Source organism: Meleagris gallopavo, chromosome 14 (genome assembly GCF_000146605.3).
Source record: "Meleagris gallopavo isolate NT-WF06-2002-E0010 breed Aviagen turkey brand Nicholas breeding stock chromosome 14, Turkey_5.1, whole genome shotgun sequence".
NCBI classification, from domain to species: domain Eukaryota; kingdom Metazoa; phylum Chordata; class Aves; order Galliformes; family Phasianidae; genus Meleagris; species Meleagris gallopavo.
In genome coordinates this window covers 6,827,810-6,845,598 of record NC_015024.2, presented here as the reverse complement: position 1 = coordinate 6,845,598, position 17,789 = coordinate 6,827,810, and the positions used below count along the sequence as shown (strand labels likewise).

The 17,789-nt window shown below is 37.1% G+C and overlaps 1 protein-coding gene across 3 annotated transcripts in view; it reads right to left on the bottom strand.

Annotated features, from left to right (window-relative positions):
* The window catches only part of CACNA1D (calcium voltage-gated channel subunit alpha1 D), a 170,238-nt gene that overhangs the window by 2,189 nt on the left and 150,260 nt on the right, over positions 1 to 17,789 (bottom strand). For all 3 annotated transcript variants that reach the window (XM_031555547.1, XM_031555545.1, XM_031555546.1), the window contains 8 exons: positions 13,574 to 13,704; positions 7,652 to 7,768; positions 5,862 to 6,229; positions 5,543 to 5,569; positions 4,609 to 4,758; positions 2,749 to 2,912; positions 1,702 to 1,823; positions 660 to 980 (listed from right to left, as the gene is read on the bottom strand). In XM_031555547.1, the coding sequence (XP_031411407.1) occupies positions 660 to 980; positions 1,702 to 1,823; positions 2,749 to 2,912; positions 4,609 to 4,758; positions 5,543 to 5,569; positions 5,862 to 6,229; positions 7,652 to 7,768; positions 13,574 to 13,704 (1,400 nt within the window). The remainder of the gene's footprint in view (positions 1 to 659; positions 981 to 1,701; positions 1,824 to 2,748; positions 2,913 to 4,608; positions 4,759 to 5,542; positions 5,570 to 5,861; positions 6,230 to 7,651; positions 7,769 to 13,573; positions 13,705 to 17,789) is intronic.

The window sequence follows — 17,789 nt, the reverse complement described above, 5'->3', positions numbered from 1 at the left end:
TGAAGTCCCATTTAGAAACAGTGAAGTATATTGTTCAACTTGTAGCAGTAGAAGGAAATGATAGACAAAAGCAAGAACAGCAACTATCATAGTCAGAAATGCAACATGTTAATATTATTAATACAAAAGAATTTCTAACATTCTTTAGTACACCTGCAAATCAATCCCAGTTGTCTTTGTTCACCCTCTCTGCAGCCAGTACACAGCTACACAGTACACACAGAGTTCCTGTTTTTCAATCAGATTACTGCAAAAATGGCTATTTATACATATAAAATAATATAAATAAATAAATGGAAACAAAGCAGAGAACGTATGCATCATCAGCTCTTGTGAGAGGATATTTCACAATTGATCCTCATTGGCTAGAAAGCTTAAAGTTCATTTTAAACCCTGTCCTTGATGTTCCCAACTTTCCTTCTACTGATCTCTTGCAGCCTGCCTCTCAGCCCTCTGGCACTGTGATTTTGAATTCCACTGATCCTTTACAACACAGCAGCTGAGAAGTTTCCCTATCTTTACTTGAGATCAGTTTCAGTTGAAAGTGAAAATACCACATTTTCAGAGAGATTGTGCAGACTGAATGATAAGCATTTTAATGTTAACACAAATGCTAAGCAGACACTCTTGATGACTTCAGAAGTTTCTGTAATACTTACCGCTTCTACCAAACTGTCCGCACTCCTCTGTTTGTCACTGTGTTTATGCCTAAAGTCATTAGGTACTGTTAAATTGGCTGGTGTAAATGTTCGGTAGGAGATATCGGGGTCGTCTGTGTACCAAGAGCTCCTGTGCAAGGAAGGCAGGCTACCATTCATATGTTCTGTAGATTCAGCCCTGTCAACTTGGATTAGAGGTGTGTAATATGGGGTACGGTCCCTGTTGGGAGGGGTTGCAGGTGGGGTAGCCCATGAACGCGTGGAACGACTTGGTGAATGTTTATGAGCTTTACTGGAATCCAGACCCGCAACAGCCATGACCTGGAATGGGGGAGAATTTTTAAAGTTAGTGATTTCAGACTCTCTGAGTCATACTCAATTCTGATTTCAGCACTTAGCTCCAACCAACTCTTTTGGCAGATTCTATGCAAAGTTAATATTTTCTGCTGTTTAGAGTCAAGTAAAAGAGGAACAGAACTGAGATTAGTAAATAGCATAAAATTGTATTTTTTTTATTATAGCTAGTTTATGTACCTTGCTTTCTTTAGCCTCTGAGGAAGAGGGCCCTATTTATCATTCAGAATTGTTTAAAAATCTCTGGCTGGGGCTGCAGCAGGGGATAGGAGACTTGTGCCACAGAAAGACTTTGTTTGGTCATATGAAACTAAACTATTCCACTCAATATGAAGTAATTACAAACATTAAAAAACAATTAACAAGACCACATGACACAAGTCCTAGTTTAGATCAACTAAGTAGACATATATAGAGTGTAAACAGGAAACAGTAACCTGATTCAGAAAAATTAAATTCAGCTACAGGACAAAGAATATGGATTTATTTATATTCACCATATACTACCTATGCTTATTAAAAGATCTGAATTATTCAGTAGCATCCTCATGCACTAGGAAAGACCACCTACTACTTAATCCGTGCAAAATCCTCTAGTACCGTTTCAAGCAAAAATGAAAGTCTAAGGTACGATATAGAAGATAAAAAGATGTAATTCATTATTAGTTAAATAAAGTCCTGGATTTACCTGCTGTTGCATTAAGTGAAGTGGTAAAGCAGTGCGATGGTGGAAATTTGGAGAGAGTGGTATATCATCTTGACTACTCTGTCGGCGGAGGCATTCAAAATTAAAGGAAGATCGTCTATTTGCTATGGAGAAAGCATAACTGATTAGGAAAATGAAACAGTTTTCCTCAAAATCTGTTGTTTCCAGAATTCCACTGTGCAACAACTATCACATAAAAAAATATCCTACTGATAAGAAAAAGAGTTTGCTAACAGAAGAAAGCAGTTGTTTATAATAAATAGATTAATCACATGAGCAAATACAGTCCTAGGCAGAAATATGAGCAGCAGAATGTGAAGCAGCATGTTTATGAAAGAAGCGTTTTCCAGTTCTGCAGATTGGTTTCTATACTTCAGAGTTTCGCTGTACGATGCTGTGAATAACAAAAAATAAGAGTTTATTCTTTCTTCTCCATACTTCCAAATTCTTCATTCTAATGAGTCAGACTTCCAAAGGAAATACCAAATCCCTAGTTTATAAATAAAAAACCCTCAACCCCACACCATTAAGTTTGCTCTTGGTTCTGTTTTTCCTGCAAATCACTGAATTTCAGTCTCTAGTGTTTACTAAAACAGTAGGAGTTATTGGGAAGTAATCTCAGTGTCATTAAGAAGCGTGGCTGTTAAGGGGAGGGGAGGTGCCAGCAGATGAGACAACAGCAATGCTGCACATCTGTGGGTGTGAATAAGGAAGGCTCAGACTGCAACCCTCTGATAAATGTTTCAAAGAAAACTAAAGCTGCATTCTACCTTCATTTACCAGTTCAAGTAAATCAGCAATTACAATAATTGGTTTCATACTACTGCCTCAGTGAGGCAAAGGGTATTTGACTGATTTCTATGTTAGGATCTGTAGATTTTGAGCATCTCTCAGAAATCTGCTGGCAATATTCATCATGAAATGTCACGTTTGAAATCCAAGTTACAAATAAGCTTTTTAAACTGGAAAATATTTTTATGAATTTAAATCATCCTGGGTTTGCAAACACATTGTTCTTAATGTACGTACATGCTGGTGTTGGAGGTAGCAGCCGTCTCCTAGGAGATCTTTTTGTATCATAGCAGGTCTGTGAATCATCTTCCTCAAAAAACCCATGTGGGTGATGGTAACCTTTTGGTCTTTCAAAATCTGAGTCATGGCAGTGATGTCTACAGTGGTAATCATACACATGCCTGAATTCAAGTACAGTAAAGAAAAGATTATTTCAGAGTTTCTGTATGTTGAGCTGTTTAGATTTCTAGAAGATACCCAAACAAAACCAGGTATAATTACATTATATAACTACATGACTTAGTTTTAAAATCTATGCTGTGTGTACAAACAGATTTGGAGGTAGCATACATTTTTCAACTAGTATAATTACGTAACATGTTGTCATATGAAATGTTTATCGAAGTATATCAGCAATGAAGTTATTCCTACCAGTACAGGCTAAACTGAATGTTGCTTAAAAAACAACTCTAAAACCAAAAATCTGTTCTTCTCCTGTCATTCTTTTTTTTGAACCCAGGTGTTGGAGTACAGAAATTCAGAAAACAGAATTCAGCCTTTCACACTCCTGAAACTTCTGAAGTCAAAAATCAAATATCACAAGGTTATTATTTGGCTGTAATTATCATACAAAAAATGAGTGTCCTGAAAATTCTGTGAAACTCAGCTTTTATGCAAATCTTAGCTTTGACGCAATCCAACACAATGCAGATTAGGGTGCCAATCTTGTTAAAATTCGTATGGCAAATAAAGATAGCATATGAGGAGAATAAAGCATGTGTGGTGCTAGTGCATGTTGGTTTATGGAAATAAATTCCTCTATTTTTGGGCTGTCTTTCAACATTAAAAAAATATATATTAATAGAAGTGGAGAATATTGCTGAGAATTTGTTGAAGCAAATTCAGCAGAAGAGAAGCTGTTTTAAGGAAGATAACCAGACAACAAGCTACTCAAGATTTTTTAAGACCAAATGTGAGGTTTGGATCTGATGTTGCTGAAGCAATGTCACAGTGGTGTTTGTCAAGCCAAACTATCTTGGGAAGTACAGTTCTAAAGTTAGAAAAACCTACTATAGTCCATTCCTGAAGAAGTCGAGTGAAAGAAAGTTGCAGCAAAGAAGTTAAAATTATCAAAAGAAAATCAAGGCTTTACTTGCTTAAGTTTAAAATTAAGATTTGAATGCCAAGTTGAAAACAAGAACAATGAAATTCTACTTGACAGAAATGCTACAATTAACTAAACTACCTCTCTGGGTTTGGGCCAGAAAAAACATAATTGAATCAGAAAATTGAGAAGAATTGGGTTATAAAGCTAGAACCCTGCAGTTACACCACAGAGCCTCAGATGAATACAAGTTTCCATATTGTTCAGTAATATAAACGTGAAGAAATGCCAACGTGCTGACTGAAATGCCATCTACGATGTTTCCATAAAGAGTATGAAAAAACCATAAAAACCATCTGTTCCCAGCACATAAAGGCCAGGACAACCATGAGAGTATTAAGTGTGTGTTTTAACAAGACAGAAAATGGTGCCAAGATGAGGATGATTAATGAAGTAATACAATGAGAATTTTCAAAAGAAAGATACCCAATTCTATATTAGTTGAGCTAATACCAGCACTACTTTATACTCAGGTCAAATGAACTTTCTGCTTTGCTTTAAATTTGGTAAAGAACTTCTGCTGGATTCAGCGTTTGATACAAACACAAAGATCCTTGGTACACCAACTCTTCTTGTCCTTCACTTCATTAAACAGTGGTTGTGAAGTATTAACTTTATTAGAGGATTTTCAGTGCAAGTGCACTCGGTGAAGCCTACGTGGATTAGTAGTATATCAATTACTGAAGTCCCTTCCTCAGTTAAAACACACTCACCTGCTTCCTGACAACATGCTGTCTTCCTCATAGTATTCTTCTCCACTATAATAATCCTGCTCTCCCAAATAATGATCATCATTGCAATAGTCTCGAATGTCACGTTCTTCACGGCAAATTGTTGGTCGACGGCCATCACCAGAGTCAGACCTGGAAGCAGCAAGCAAACTTGGGACTGATTATGGTGCTTTCAAGAAAAAAATACAAGCACTGACAACTCTTGTGGGCAGAGTGTGACTTTACAGTATGTTCTGAGGAAGTACAGGCCAGAAGTAGTTGATCTGATACAAATATGAAAAGATTGGGGAATGCATATTTGGGATACAAATATGAAAACGTGGGGATGCTCTGCAAAGCCAAATACATTTGACAAAGACATTTTTACAAAATCTAAATTCAGGATATTTGGTAGAATAAACCTCTCTCAAATGTCTCAAATTTATGAAATAGCTAAAAAATTAAAGAGAACTCATTGATGTCATCCAGAAAAAACTGAAACTGGGTGTGTACATCTACACACTACAACGACACTACAAGCTACGGCAGAGTGTAATTTAGCAATGAATTTCATGTAACACCATATCCAATTTTTAAATCTTGCCTTTGGAAATATTCAGACGTAAGACCAGGAGAGGTGTTGTGCCCCTTCAGATGCAATCTCAAACAACAATATTCACATAAGCTATCATCATTATCTTTCCAGCCTATGCAATTCAGTTTTAAACCAGGGTTACCATCAAGTGTGATCTTTGCCTGCTGAAAACAGCACGAACCTGCCTGGACATTTTTAATCAGAAGATTACTCTCAAAATTGGCAGTGGAAAATGTGTCTTAGAAGTACTTCCTTTTTTTTTTTTCCCCCAGCATATGCATCCTGAGATGGTTAATTTTTAAAACTGGGAACTAATTTGTAAACATAAAAAAGTTAACTCACCTAATATATGTTTCGTAGTAGCGGGTTCTATCCAGGTAAGACATGAAATTATGGAGAAAGATATTTTATAATCACATAGTTTTGAGAAATTTACTGGTGATTACAATGCCTGTAAAGTAACTTCTATTTTAAGAGAACGACTATTTTCAAACCTTATTAAAATTATAAACTTTTCCCATATATTACAGTTATACTTTAAGTTCATAGATCAATAAGGAACTGAAATTAAGCTAAATATAACAAATTAGTTTCACATAGCACAAGTTTTCTTACAGAACATTCAAAATTCCTTGAAAAGCAAATACATGTGTACATTTACCTCCTACTGCTTGGTCTTCTACGCTTCTCATGGTCAGCTCTAGAGTATGAATGGTAACCATTTTCAGATCTATGCTCGTGACTTCCAAAATTAGCGTGTTTCCCATGAACAACTTTGGATACATTGGCATTATTGAGATTGGCATTTGTTGAGTTTGGAACTTGTTTTCCTACTGAGTTGTGGTTATGATGATTGTGGTACACAGAATTTCCTGTCTGAGGATATACATTTTTCTCAGGATCGCTTGCAGATGGAATTGAAGGCCGCTGCACATGTAAGGGACGGTGCGTGGTGTTGATCTGCTGAAATGAATCTCGTCTGTCACTGCTAATATGGTTTATATGGTTGCCAAAGAGGGCACCATTCCTCTGTTTTAGGGGAAGAGAAAGAAAAAGAAAATCAGATACCTTAGTAGAACATATTTTTGACTGATGATTATTTACTTTTCTCCTACATGTGTACAGAGTAACAATTCAAATACATTGTGAATTTTCTTTCTAACTTCATGATGCCTCAGATGGCATCTCTTGAAGTGACAGACGTGATTGTGACAATGACAATATTTGGATTTCAAATTCAAATCAACATTATGCAGTGAACGTTATTCTTTTTCCATACACCTGTGACTTCTAGCTTTCTCCATGTTCCATTATACAGGAGAAACCCAGATTTCCATACACGAAGAACATGCACAAAATTCCTCAGAAAAGGACATGTCTGTGTAATTCTCAAAAAAGTTTTGGTGGAATTCTCCTATTCTCATGGAGCACTGGTTTGCAGCAGGCGTCACTCAGACAGGATGGAGTGCCATGCAACAGCTTGCAAGCATATCTCAAGTAGACAGCATTAAGCTTCAGTGGTTCCGTTCTTCCTTCTTGCAGAGGTACAAGAAAGAGCAATAACTCTTTATCAGCCCTGAGAGTGTAATGGATGGTGAGAAAGAGAATGAAGTGAAAAATTATGACTATGTCATGCAACTCTCTTTTACATCTAACCCAGATTATGTAGCCTCCCTGTCTAGCCAGTTGTGGGTCCTGGATGACAGCAGTCTGTCTTGAAGCTCAATCTAGAGAAGACAGGACGTTATGATGATTGGCAGAGAAACGCATCCACTGCTGGTCACTGTAGCACTGTCCCCAATGCCACATCCTCCTCTTTGGTGAAGGGCAAAAGCAAGCTATGGGGTTTATGACAATTTCTGCAGAAGATCGCCTTTATATCTACTTCTTAATTAAGCTTTCTTGCTGGCTAACAATGGTGTGCAGATAGCTCCTGAAACTAATCTTTTTCCCAGATTGATTTTTGTTGATATCCCTCACAGGAAACTGGACTGGCCTTTATGCTTAGCTGACTACAGTGTAAATCAAGTTTTTTTTATACATGCACCTTTACATCTGTTGAGGCTTGGCTGCCTAGAATTTCATCTCTTCCACCAAAGCAGAAATTAGGGTATGTCCAGTTTCCTTAACACTATCACAATTTGGTTTTGCAGGCACTGTGCGAAGCTCATATCTTTCTTAGAATCTGCTTAAGAATAAGTAAGAATTAATAGGAAGGAATTAGGAGTGGGAGAATCACCCAACAGGAACTGCTTCTTAAGATTATGACGAGATGCAGATGTCCTGGTAATACCTCTTTTCCAGATATAAATGAAACATACTGATGTTCATTAAATATTTATGTTTTGCTGACTTGAGGTTTTTATTATTCTTCCACATTCAGGGATAAGCTCATTCTATAAAACTCATATTACATAACAAAAAAATCACATAGCTGTGTTCTGACATTACTTTATAAACTTCTTCTTCCTCGTCTGGATTGTTTTCCTCTGGTTCATCATCTTGCAAGTCACAGGATATAGCTCGGCGTATTTCAGGGCCGATATCATGAAGTGTCCTTAGTCCTGCCTAAATTAAGGACAATATCATAATATATTAGGAATGCAAATTCTTTAGTTACTTTTAAAAACAGTCATCAAGTTGTTGTATCCTGGTAGTTGTAGAAGATGCATCCCGCTATATGCCTCTGTACTATTATAAATAAAAGGCCTGTAGTCAACTACAATCCAATCCTGTTGAGGTGATCACGTCCTTATTATCAGAGTAGGTGCTGACTAAAAGACCACTGATGTTTATGGAACCCTACGTCATCTTATAATAAAGCAATAAGCAATTGACAAGAACTATAAGAGCGTATTTCAATGGGATGTATGTTTAATGTCCAAAACATGTTTGCAGCCTGTGTTCACACAGGAAACATGAGGAGATCTTAGCTATAGCAGCAGTAGTTTTAGCAGAGCTCAAATGGTAAAGAAAGCAGTGAAATAACTGCAGCCCATCTGCACCGCACTGTGATACACAGAAATCTGTTTTAAAGCTTTGGTTTAAGACAGAAAGCCACCTAGCTCCAGCAGCTGGGAGCTCAGCACGTAGTCATTCAAATTCCTTCTCCAGTCTGCTATCACTAGCGACTTGACAGGAGGTCGGTCTCTGCTGGGACTGCCAATGAGAGACCTACACTTGGCACAATTGTTGCCCACTATGTAATAGCCTATTTCATCATTTAGCTGTGTATTTTTGATACAGATACGTATCAAACACATGTTATTTGCATGGGGAATGGGCATGAAGATGTGCATTATTCCCAAGAGGAATAACATGGCATGAAAATGCATGGGGAGTTTTGCATGCTTCATTGCTGCGGACAGAACTGAAGGACCGTGGAGGACACCACGCGTGGCTCGGTCCCACTCACGCGACCCCGGCAGCACGCTGCAGCCAGGCTTCAGCTCCGAATGGAAAGAGCTTGCTGGCTGGGGAGCAAAATGGTGTTTGGGCAGTGTGGGCAATCAGAACCTGGAAAGGGATCAAGCAAAAAGCTTCATATCTGACTTTACCACACACTCTTCTTCAGTTCTCGCTTTAGTATTTCACTTCCTAAAATAGGTGCTCACATTACCTACCTGAATTGGGCAATTATGTTCTGTTTCTCAAGGGTGAACTTTGAGAGATAAGCTATAATTGAACTAAACTGAAAATCACTTACTGGAAAGTTATTATACAAAGTACTTTTCATGAATACATTCTCCTACTTCTTATGCTAACTGCACAGCCAAGCTTAGCAAGTTTGCTAGTGTCATAATTGTGTTAATTGTGTAAGGTACTAAAGGGAAGTAACATTAACATTCCCAGGTACGGATTTCAAGGCAGACCAAAGGCTTAACTAGTTTGGTTACTCAGTCATTAGTAACAATCATCACTTGCATTTCCAAATCATTGACATTTTAAAATAAACTGTAGAATAAACAGAATACAATCTCAGAAATCCTAAAGTAAGAAAACAAGCATGCAGAAGAATAGGTGAATAGACCTACGCTACAACAGTGAACATAAGGGACACAGTAGCCCAGTCTTGGTTCCCCAGCATTACAAATCTCCACTGAGCCCATCCTCTCACACTGAGGCTGAGCTCTGCTCTACAGCTGCACAAAAACTCCAGGCTTTCACTCAAACCCAGTCTCCCTTCTAGCTGTGCCTCTCTGTGAACACAATACTCTAAGATAGCAGCATTATAAATTTTAACTCTGGCAAAAACTACCAGCTTATATTCCTGTCTGACAAACAGTGACAACTTCCCATAAATGTATGCCTGAATGCTGAGAAAAGGCATATGTTTGTCAGCAACATATTCAGTAGTCACGTAATTTCAATTACACGTCCCACTTCCTTCTGGTTTATTTCTTGGAGAATTACTCCCTTTTAAAGAAGGCTAAATAAAAGCAGGCAGCTTTTATCATCTCATTTCTCTTCAGCATCATTAATTTGCCTATGACAGATCTTTTGCAATGACACAACCATTTGCAAAAGAGTAAAACCTGGATCACTGTACATAAACATGTATCTGCTGGTTAAGCTAAAACAATCAGCTTTATTCTCCGACATTCAGTACCAAAGCCATAGATTCTGCAAGCAATAATTGTTTGCAGAATTAAAACATTCCTCAGCTTATTTGCACTAACAGATTCATCTACAATTTTGCCAAATCCGTCATTAAAATGACCACTCCCATGTACTGCCCTATTTTAAGCAGAGTACAGTAAAGTATTCCAAGCAATCTAAGAACAATTTTTCTGCCAGGAGAGTTCTGCATCATAAGACAAATTCCCATGCTGCACTCTTGCTGATAAGATGACCATACTTTGAGACATGAACCAGCTACTGCTGAAGTTGGACTGATGCAGAAATACTTATCTGGCATTAGGAATATTGCTCCTCTAAACCACTTCAAAAGTCTTCTGCAAAGACCACAAGGGAAGTATGCAGTGATAAAACATTTTCTTTTTACCTACAAGTATGTTTTTAGTGGATACATTTATTTATTTATTTATTTATTTTTGCATATAGAAGTCAATATTTATGTACATTTACCCTGTAGCTTTCAGCAAACTTTGTTTTCAAAGACATTTGAAGATGGAAAGATCTATAACAGAGAAGATGAAACACATGCAAGTGATGTTCAGCCAGTAGTTGTAAAGGGATAACAATCAAAACTGCACACTAAATTATTCATGCTGCTCTGCAAGAAAGCAGCTGTTGTTTCTACTCAGGTTTGTTGATGTTTCTTTGAAGTGGAGGAAGAGAAGAGATGCATGCTACTGTGTTTGACTGCATCTAATTCTATTTAAAGACTTCACGAGACATTTGCAAAAGTGTTTTTCTTATTCAGACATTTTCTCTGCCAAATTTAATTTCTAATGCCTTTGTTGTCTAATTTATTGTGTGGGTAAGATGAGAAGCATCAGTCCAACAAAAAATATTCTTCTTAAGAATAATTCTAGTATGCCAATTAGCAAACTAGTGACACACAGTGCTTTGAGCAACGTAATTACATAATAAAGCCAAGCGTGGCTTCAAATAGACTTTCTCCTAAATATACTAGATGCCTTGAAATTACCACAACAATTCTGTGCAGCTGTGCTTTATGAGGCACAATAACACCTGCAATTCTTTCAAGATGTCACGAAGCACAAAGCACTCAGCACTAATACACTGTGTGCTAGACCACATCTCATGAGACGATTAATGATGCCTCTGTCTGTGGCACAGCGCTGAGATGACATGTGTGCTTTTAAATGCTGAAGTAACAGAACTGTAGGAGTCTCTCAGTGGGAAAAAATGTCCTATGACTGATAACCATACCTATGAATTAGTCATTCAGAGGGAGAGCACTTCAAAAATACCTGAAAAGCACCATGCAACGAAACACAAAAATGTTTAAAAGACAAGTCAAACATGGAAACATAAAAAAGTTAAATATTTCAAAACGATTATTTTTAACTACTAGCAAATAGTTTTAAGATCAATTTTATACATCTATATCATTCATAGAACAATCACATAATTTTAGATCTTCCTTTTACAGTAAGAAGATTTTATATGATGAAAGAGTCCAAAGTCAGAACCTTCAGAAAAGCATGTCAATGTTCATAAACATTGGAACAACCAAAAAAGGATTTTCCCTATAAGTGAACCAAGTGCAAATCTGTCTTGATGTACGAAGCAGCCTACACATAAAGAAGTTTAAGCTTACATTAAGATGAGTAAATGCAACAGTTTGAATAAGAATCACTATCACCACAAAATTTCTTGTCATAAAATAAACAGTGCTCCATAGTTGAGGTATTTTACAGTGATATCAGGAAATGGAAGTGACACTTATAAGCTCTGCTTCATAGATTATAGAAAAATGATGGATAGTTACATATATTGCTATATAAACTCACTGGATCTGAAATAAAGCACAAACATGAATTCTTAATTCTTATGTCTTAAGAATTTCACAGTGCTGAAAGCATATGACTATGAAACTCTTCATAAAACCATTTTACTTTCAGAAAACGAACATGTTTTTTACTACCTGCTTCTTTTACAGTGAAGAAAACAACAAACAAAAAACCCCAACACCACAGCTGCACTGATACAACATAAAAATAAGCTGAAACTAATATGAACAGAATAAAAATCCAGAACTCCTAGAGTAAGAAAGAGAGCATGCAGAACAGCTGAATAGACCTACGCTATAGCAGTGAACATAGGAGACATAGTAGCCCAGTCTTGATTTCCCAGTGTTACTCATCTCCATCGAGTCCATCCTCCAGTGCTGAGGCTGAGCTCTGCTCTACAACCACACAAAGGCTCTGGGCTTTTGCTCGAACCCAGACTCCCTTCTAGCTAAGCCCTGCTGTGAATGCAACATCAACGCAGCAGACAATTAAATTGAACTTGAGCAAAACTCGTTAACCCCTCAGCTGAGGCTTACTAGAGGGCTTTTTTTCTCCCAAGCTAATTGTTGATATTAGTTTAAAAAAAATAATCGTGAGAAAAAGTGTAATTAGATAACCTGAAGTATATTCCCCAAATCAAGTTCTGCTCAATTGATCAGTGTTTTGTTTATTTGTGATACGAAGAGAAACTTTTATTTGTACCTGCTAACAAAGAGAGTTATGTGTAAATAAATGTAAAATTTAGAGGAAAATATTACATAGATTAGGCTAAAATTAATTCATCATTTGCTCTGCACAGTAGATGAGCGTAATTAAACCTGTTCATGCTTCACTGAGCATTTATCTTTACTGGCAACATGACTACTGTTTGGCTCGATACACATTTCCATCACCACCAGAAAGCCGTCTCTTTAACAACTGCCACAGAAGAAAAACCAGAGCAAAGTTATATTCCTTCTTAATGCATAAATATCAGTCAACAGGACAAGAAAGGCACTGTGAGCAATCCAACCCTAAGGAATTTTGTGACTCATACCCTAGGAGTGTACTTAATGCAACAAAAATGTTAGTAGACAGCTAACAGGAATTACTGCTCATCATTTCAAAACTAGTTGCTTTTCTTCTCTTCGTAAGGCCCAGTAACAGAAATAAAGTCCTAATCCAATAAAAATAATGCAGTGTATGATATCCAGAATTATTCGAGGACAGCCTCCCATTTTTCTGTTTCAAAGTTTATAACACAAAGGGTATACCCAGATAGAATCTTTCAAATTATAACCTCCAGATCACTTATACTCAATGGACAGCTTGCTGCAGGCTTCCTGAGAGAGAAGGTCACAGAGCACTGTCTATAGTCCTGGTTTCCATCTGATAGCTTGTTTTAAGAGACAGGCAGAAGTACATGGCATTAATAAAGTATGCTGATATTCATTCTATAGAAAGTTAAGTTCCAAATAGTGAAACTGCTGATAGGAAGTAATTTCACCAGTAATCATAGTGGGAAAAAAATAAAAATAAAAGAACAATGAGAATTAGGAAGCAAAACAACATCATATAAAAATTTCTTTACTAAAACACCTGTCAGGATGTTTTCTGAGAACTGGCTTAAAATGTGGCAGAACGCAAGCAATAAAAGAGAAGTAAAACAAATAATGGAAATGGTAGCTTAGAACTTCATTTATCTGATTTTACATCAACTCTATTGGTTGAGGAATCTTATAACTGTTGCTACCATTTGAGTAATCCACAGAGAATAATGTACTGCACTTACCTTGTTACAGACAGAAAAGCAGGATTATGTTTTACTTTTCTGATGAACAAAGAGTCCCAGCTAAACAAAATCCTTGCAGCACTGCACAACCATCAACATTCATCTACCTGGTATGTCAAGCGCACAAAATGGTTAGTTAAAATGTAAAAACAAAATCACCTGCAGAGCAATCGTGGTATTCTTCGCAGGATATTTCCCCACCAGTCCTTGTTCTTTGCGTTTCTTGAATTTCCTAAAGTAGTCCTGTATCAGGAAGGTGGCATAGAACTTCCCCACGGTTACCTCATCATCTAAATGAACAGACCAGACAGATCTCTCCCAGGTCAGCACATTTGGCAATAGCCTGTACACTCATATCTGATTTGGGGGAAGAAACGTGACGGGTGCAATAGGCACTACACTTTCACCTTACAATAATGGGACCTCCAGCTAGCTTAAAGCAATGTTTTAGCAAGCAGGTTATGCATAGTCAGTTAAGTGGAGTCATCCTTAATAAAGAAGAAAATACAACACTTTACCAAGTCTCACGTACCTGTGGGTTAGTTCATGTAAGTTTCTAACAAAACCATCCGCACGTTTGTATGTGCATAGAAACTGAAATATTGGCTTTCATTAGTTGAAATAAACAAATTAAAACAAGAGTTTCTGTGACTTACACAAGAGTTACTCTATACAAAAAGTCCTGCTCACAGTATCTCACTTTTTATTCCTGCTGCTACAAATTTTCTTGATCAGTGTATTAATATAGTATTTTTGTAATTACATAAGGAGTTTGACAACCTTATAGGTTGCTTTGCTATGTACTTTCTTAATATCTTCAACTTTGAATTGGCTGTGTATCCCAGATAAACAAGTTGGGCTGTATCTTTTGCTCTCTTGCTGTCACCCAAGAAAGCTGACTCTAGACTGAAATCTCACTGTGTTTACAATTTCACACATTTTCTCTTGCTTAAGTGAAGATTTGGTCCCTCACCACCTCCCAGTCAGATGGTGATAAAAATGAATATGAAACACACATGGTGCTTCCCGATATTATTGTATTGTACTGCCTCTGAAATGCTGATAGGTAGGAAAATAATTCATGTCAATTAATTTTGTGCAGCTCAACAGATACACAGACTGTCAGTACAGTAAAAAAACACCATTTTCTAGAGTCACTATTATGAAAAGAATCAAAATTTCAAAGTTTTCAAAGTTCAAAGGTACCTTACGATACCAAAATCTCCTAGTTTGTAGCATGTTAGCATGTTCCATTCAATCATTCAGCTGTGTAAGTTTGACCTCCTGACATGTAATATGCTTGCCAGAAAACTAGGAATAGTTTTCTATTCAAAAACATTGCTTTTGTTCTCACACACTTCTTTCCCCCAGAGTTATCTGGCACGAAGCTAGCTGTTTCTCTTACTGCTGTGTTGCCTACCCTCCATATTTCTGCAGTATACCAAGACAGCTATTTGCAACTGGTTGGGTAGAGCTCTACAGAAAGGAAGCCCCTGGCAGGGCCCACATCCTGACAGTAAGTCCCTGCCATCCCAGTCACCACAGACAGCTGCTTACACACTTCGGGATCTGGGTTACACTGTCATCACTGGTTTGGTTGCACACAGAAAATCTAATGTGCTCATATGTATTTTAACATATCTTTGATAGAAGAAAAATCTTATTACTGTTTTTTTTTTGTTTTTTTTTTTTAAAGTTTAACTCAACTGTTTTTTCTCTCTAATGAAGATTTAGTACAGACCTGAGAGGTATCTTCATTTGCTTTGTTTGTCTTTATTTCTTACTTATGAACACATCTTGTTAAGCAAGATTTTCCCCTCTCAAGAGATTTTTTTTAAGTGACTGACATTTACTGTAACATCATACATTAGTGTTTGAATAAAACATTCTCCTTGTGTTTTAGCTTTATCAATAGTCTGTCCCAATGTATCTCACTAATAATTGTTAACAGTATTTTTACCTGTATTATCACAGTTCTTGCTAATTTAAACTTTCTACTTTTTATGACCTGCTTTCAAGTCAATAAAAAGGATGAGGGAAATCCAATTTGTGTGTAAAACAGTTAGAACTTATTTCTGCCTCTGTGACAAAATTTGTCCCCAAGTGAATCCTCAGCATTCAAAACAAGCTCCCTCCAGAGTTCTCTGGATGTATTTCAGTATAATTTATGATGTAGGCTGTATGCATGTGAGAAACTACACCAAGCTTTAATTTGAGGAAAATTGCACCAGGGATGTATTCTCCTAACGTTTTATTTCTTTTAAGGTATCAGAGCAAAACAAATTATAGTAATTGCCTTAAAATATCTTGGCTGGAAGACCAGCCTGTCATGGGAAATGTCTTTGCACATTAGTGTGTCTGTTCTGCCAAATACAGGCATCTCTTCAAGGGCTGAGTGCCTCCAGTTCCCACTGGGAAGTAAGGACTCCACAGCTCACAAGAAAAGCTCCCCAGTGTCTCAATTCAGTCTCAACAGTAAAAAAGCTTTTTTACTGACTCCCCAAATCTAATTTTTAATCTTTTGTGTGAGCATTTGTTTTGATGCTCGTCTGTAATCTCTGTTGGAGGCTTCTCTGGAGCCTAGTGGTCTTTCGTATTCAGAAGATGTCTCTTTATAAGTATCTGATCTAAACTTGCCTTCCTTAGCTTAGCTGAATCCACTCATTTCTGCAGTGCATCCTTGGTCAAATTCCCCAGATGAGCCTTTCCCCATTTTTTGTATTATTTTGTTTCAACTATTTGAACAGAACTCTTTGAGGAAGTGATATAGCAAATGGCTTCTAGAAAGAACACGCACATAGAAGTGACAGACTCGATAAAACATACACTACCACGGGTTGCACTTAGAGCATGTCTCAAGACAGGCTATGATTACTGACTGTACCTGAGACAACCATACCTCCAAAGTCTCAGTATGCACAAATGAAGGGCCCTATTAATTGCTGTGGACACACACCAATTTTTTTAATAAGCATATTAGTTGAATGCATTACCAGTTTCCTGAATCGTGCATGCCAAAGTCTGTATGTACAAACAAGATGCATGTGTACTTCACAGGCACAGTCAGTTGTATTGCAGACACGTGCACACAAGAACTGAAGCTTGGCCAAGGGGAGCCATCCTTGACACACAGAGCCAGATATGGACAGGGAGGGAGGCAGCTAAGCGTAACTGACCACGGTATCAACAGATCTATAGCTACAATTGGGGACAGCAAAAGGAATCATTTCAGTAGGAAGTTATTGCAAGAGAGGGCAAAAAATATTAGGCAGGATTAAATGGGCTTGCAGGTGGAGACTGGGGAATTTAAAGAATAGAAAGCAGGTGAATCTTTAGCGGGTGGTATGTCTTTCTCTTACTCTGTAGTCTCCTAGGAATATTAATACATTTATACATTCAGGCTTTTGACTTTCATTCTACGTTCTTGCAAAGCAGCTTCAGTTTTCCTGAAAATCTGTTGCTAACTCTTAACAGTTTAATTAAATTATATTAATGAGTTATTCAGCCAGTACCAACACTTAGCTGGCTGCCCATTTCTGGCACATCTGTTTATAATTAAGCAAAAAAAATGAAATTCTTTGTGGATTGTTTTCATTCTGCTCTGCAAATAATTGATCTGTTCTCTTTGCATTCAGGAGGCATGATCACAGGCACATAAAGGATCTAGCATTCAGTAATTCAGCAAAAGTAGTATTTGAGAAAAATATCATGAACAGCCCAATACTTGTAAGTACATGTGATTCTAGTACAGTGAATTTGGATGCTTGGTTGATTTATATTGGAAACCTGTCTCCTGGTAGACTGTTACTTATCAGCTGTCACTGGTCTTGCTGTCATATGCAATTTTCTATTGAATACTAAGCTTTGATAGAAACAATTTTTTTTTTCTGAATACTAAGCTATTTTACACTCCTATGGCATATGAATGTAAAATAGCTGTATTCCTTTTTTGTGTGTGTGTAGATAGGTTACGCTATTTTCAATTATTGTGTAAGTTTTAATGAGGCCTGCAGAGAAATGAAGTTAAAATGAAATTGAAAATTGGTGAATCTTAACAACTTCGATGGTTGGACTAGATGTTCTTAGCAGTCTTTTCCAACCTTAATGGTTCTCTAACTTCCCATAATGTCTTTGTTTATACTGTAGAAGCCATACAGGTTTTTATCATGCAGAGTGTGACCTAGATTTTCTGTCTTCTAGCTACACTGAGGAGCTAAATTTGTGGAAGAAATATTAGCAATGGATTTTAGTATAGCTGAAAGTTAATATACAGCTTATATTCAGCAATGAGATGAAACTGAAGTTAACAGTGAGTTGCTGTGTGGGATTAGTTCTAGGAATGTGATCTTTAAAGATTCTTTGTCAGATTGGTTTA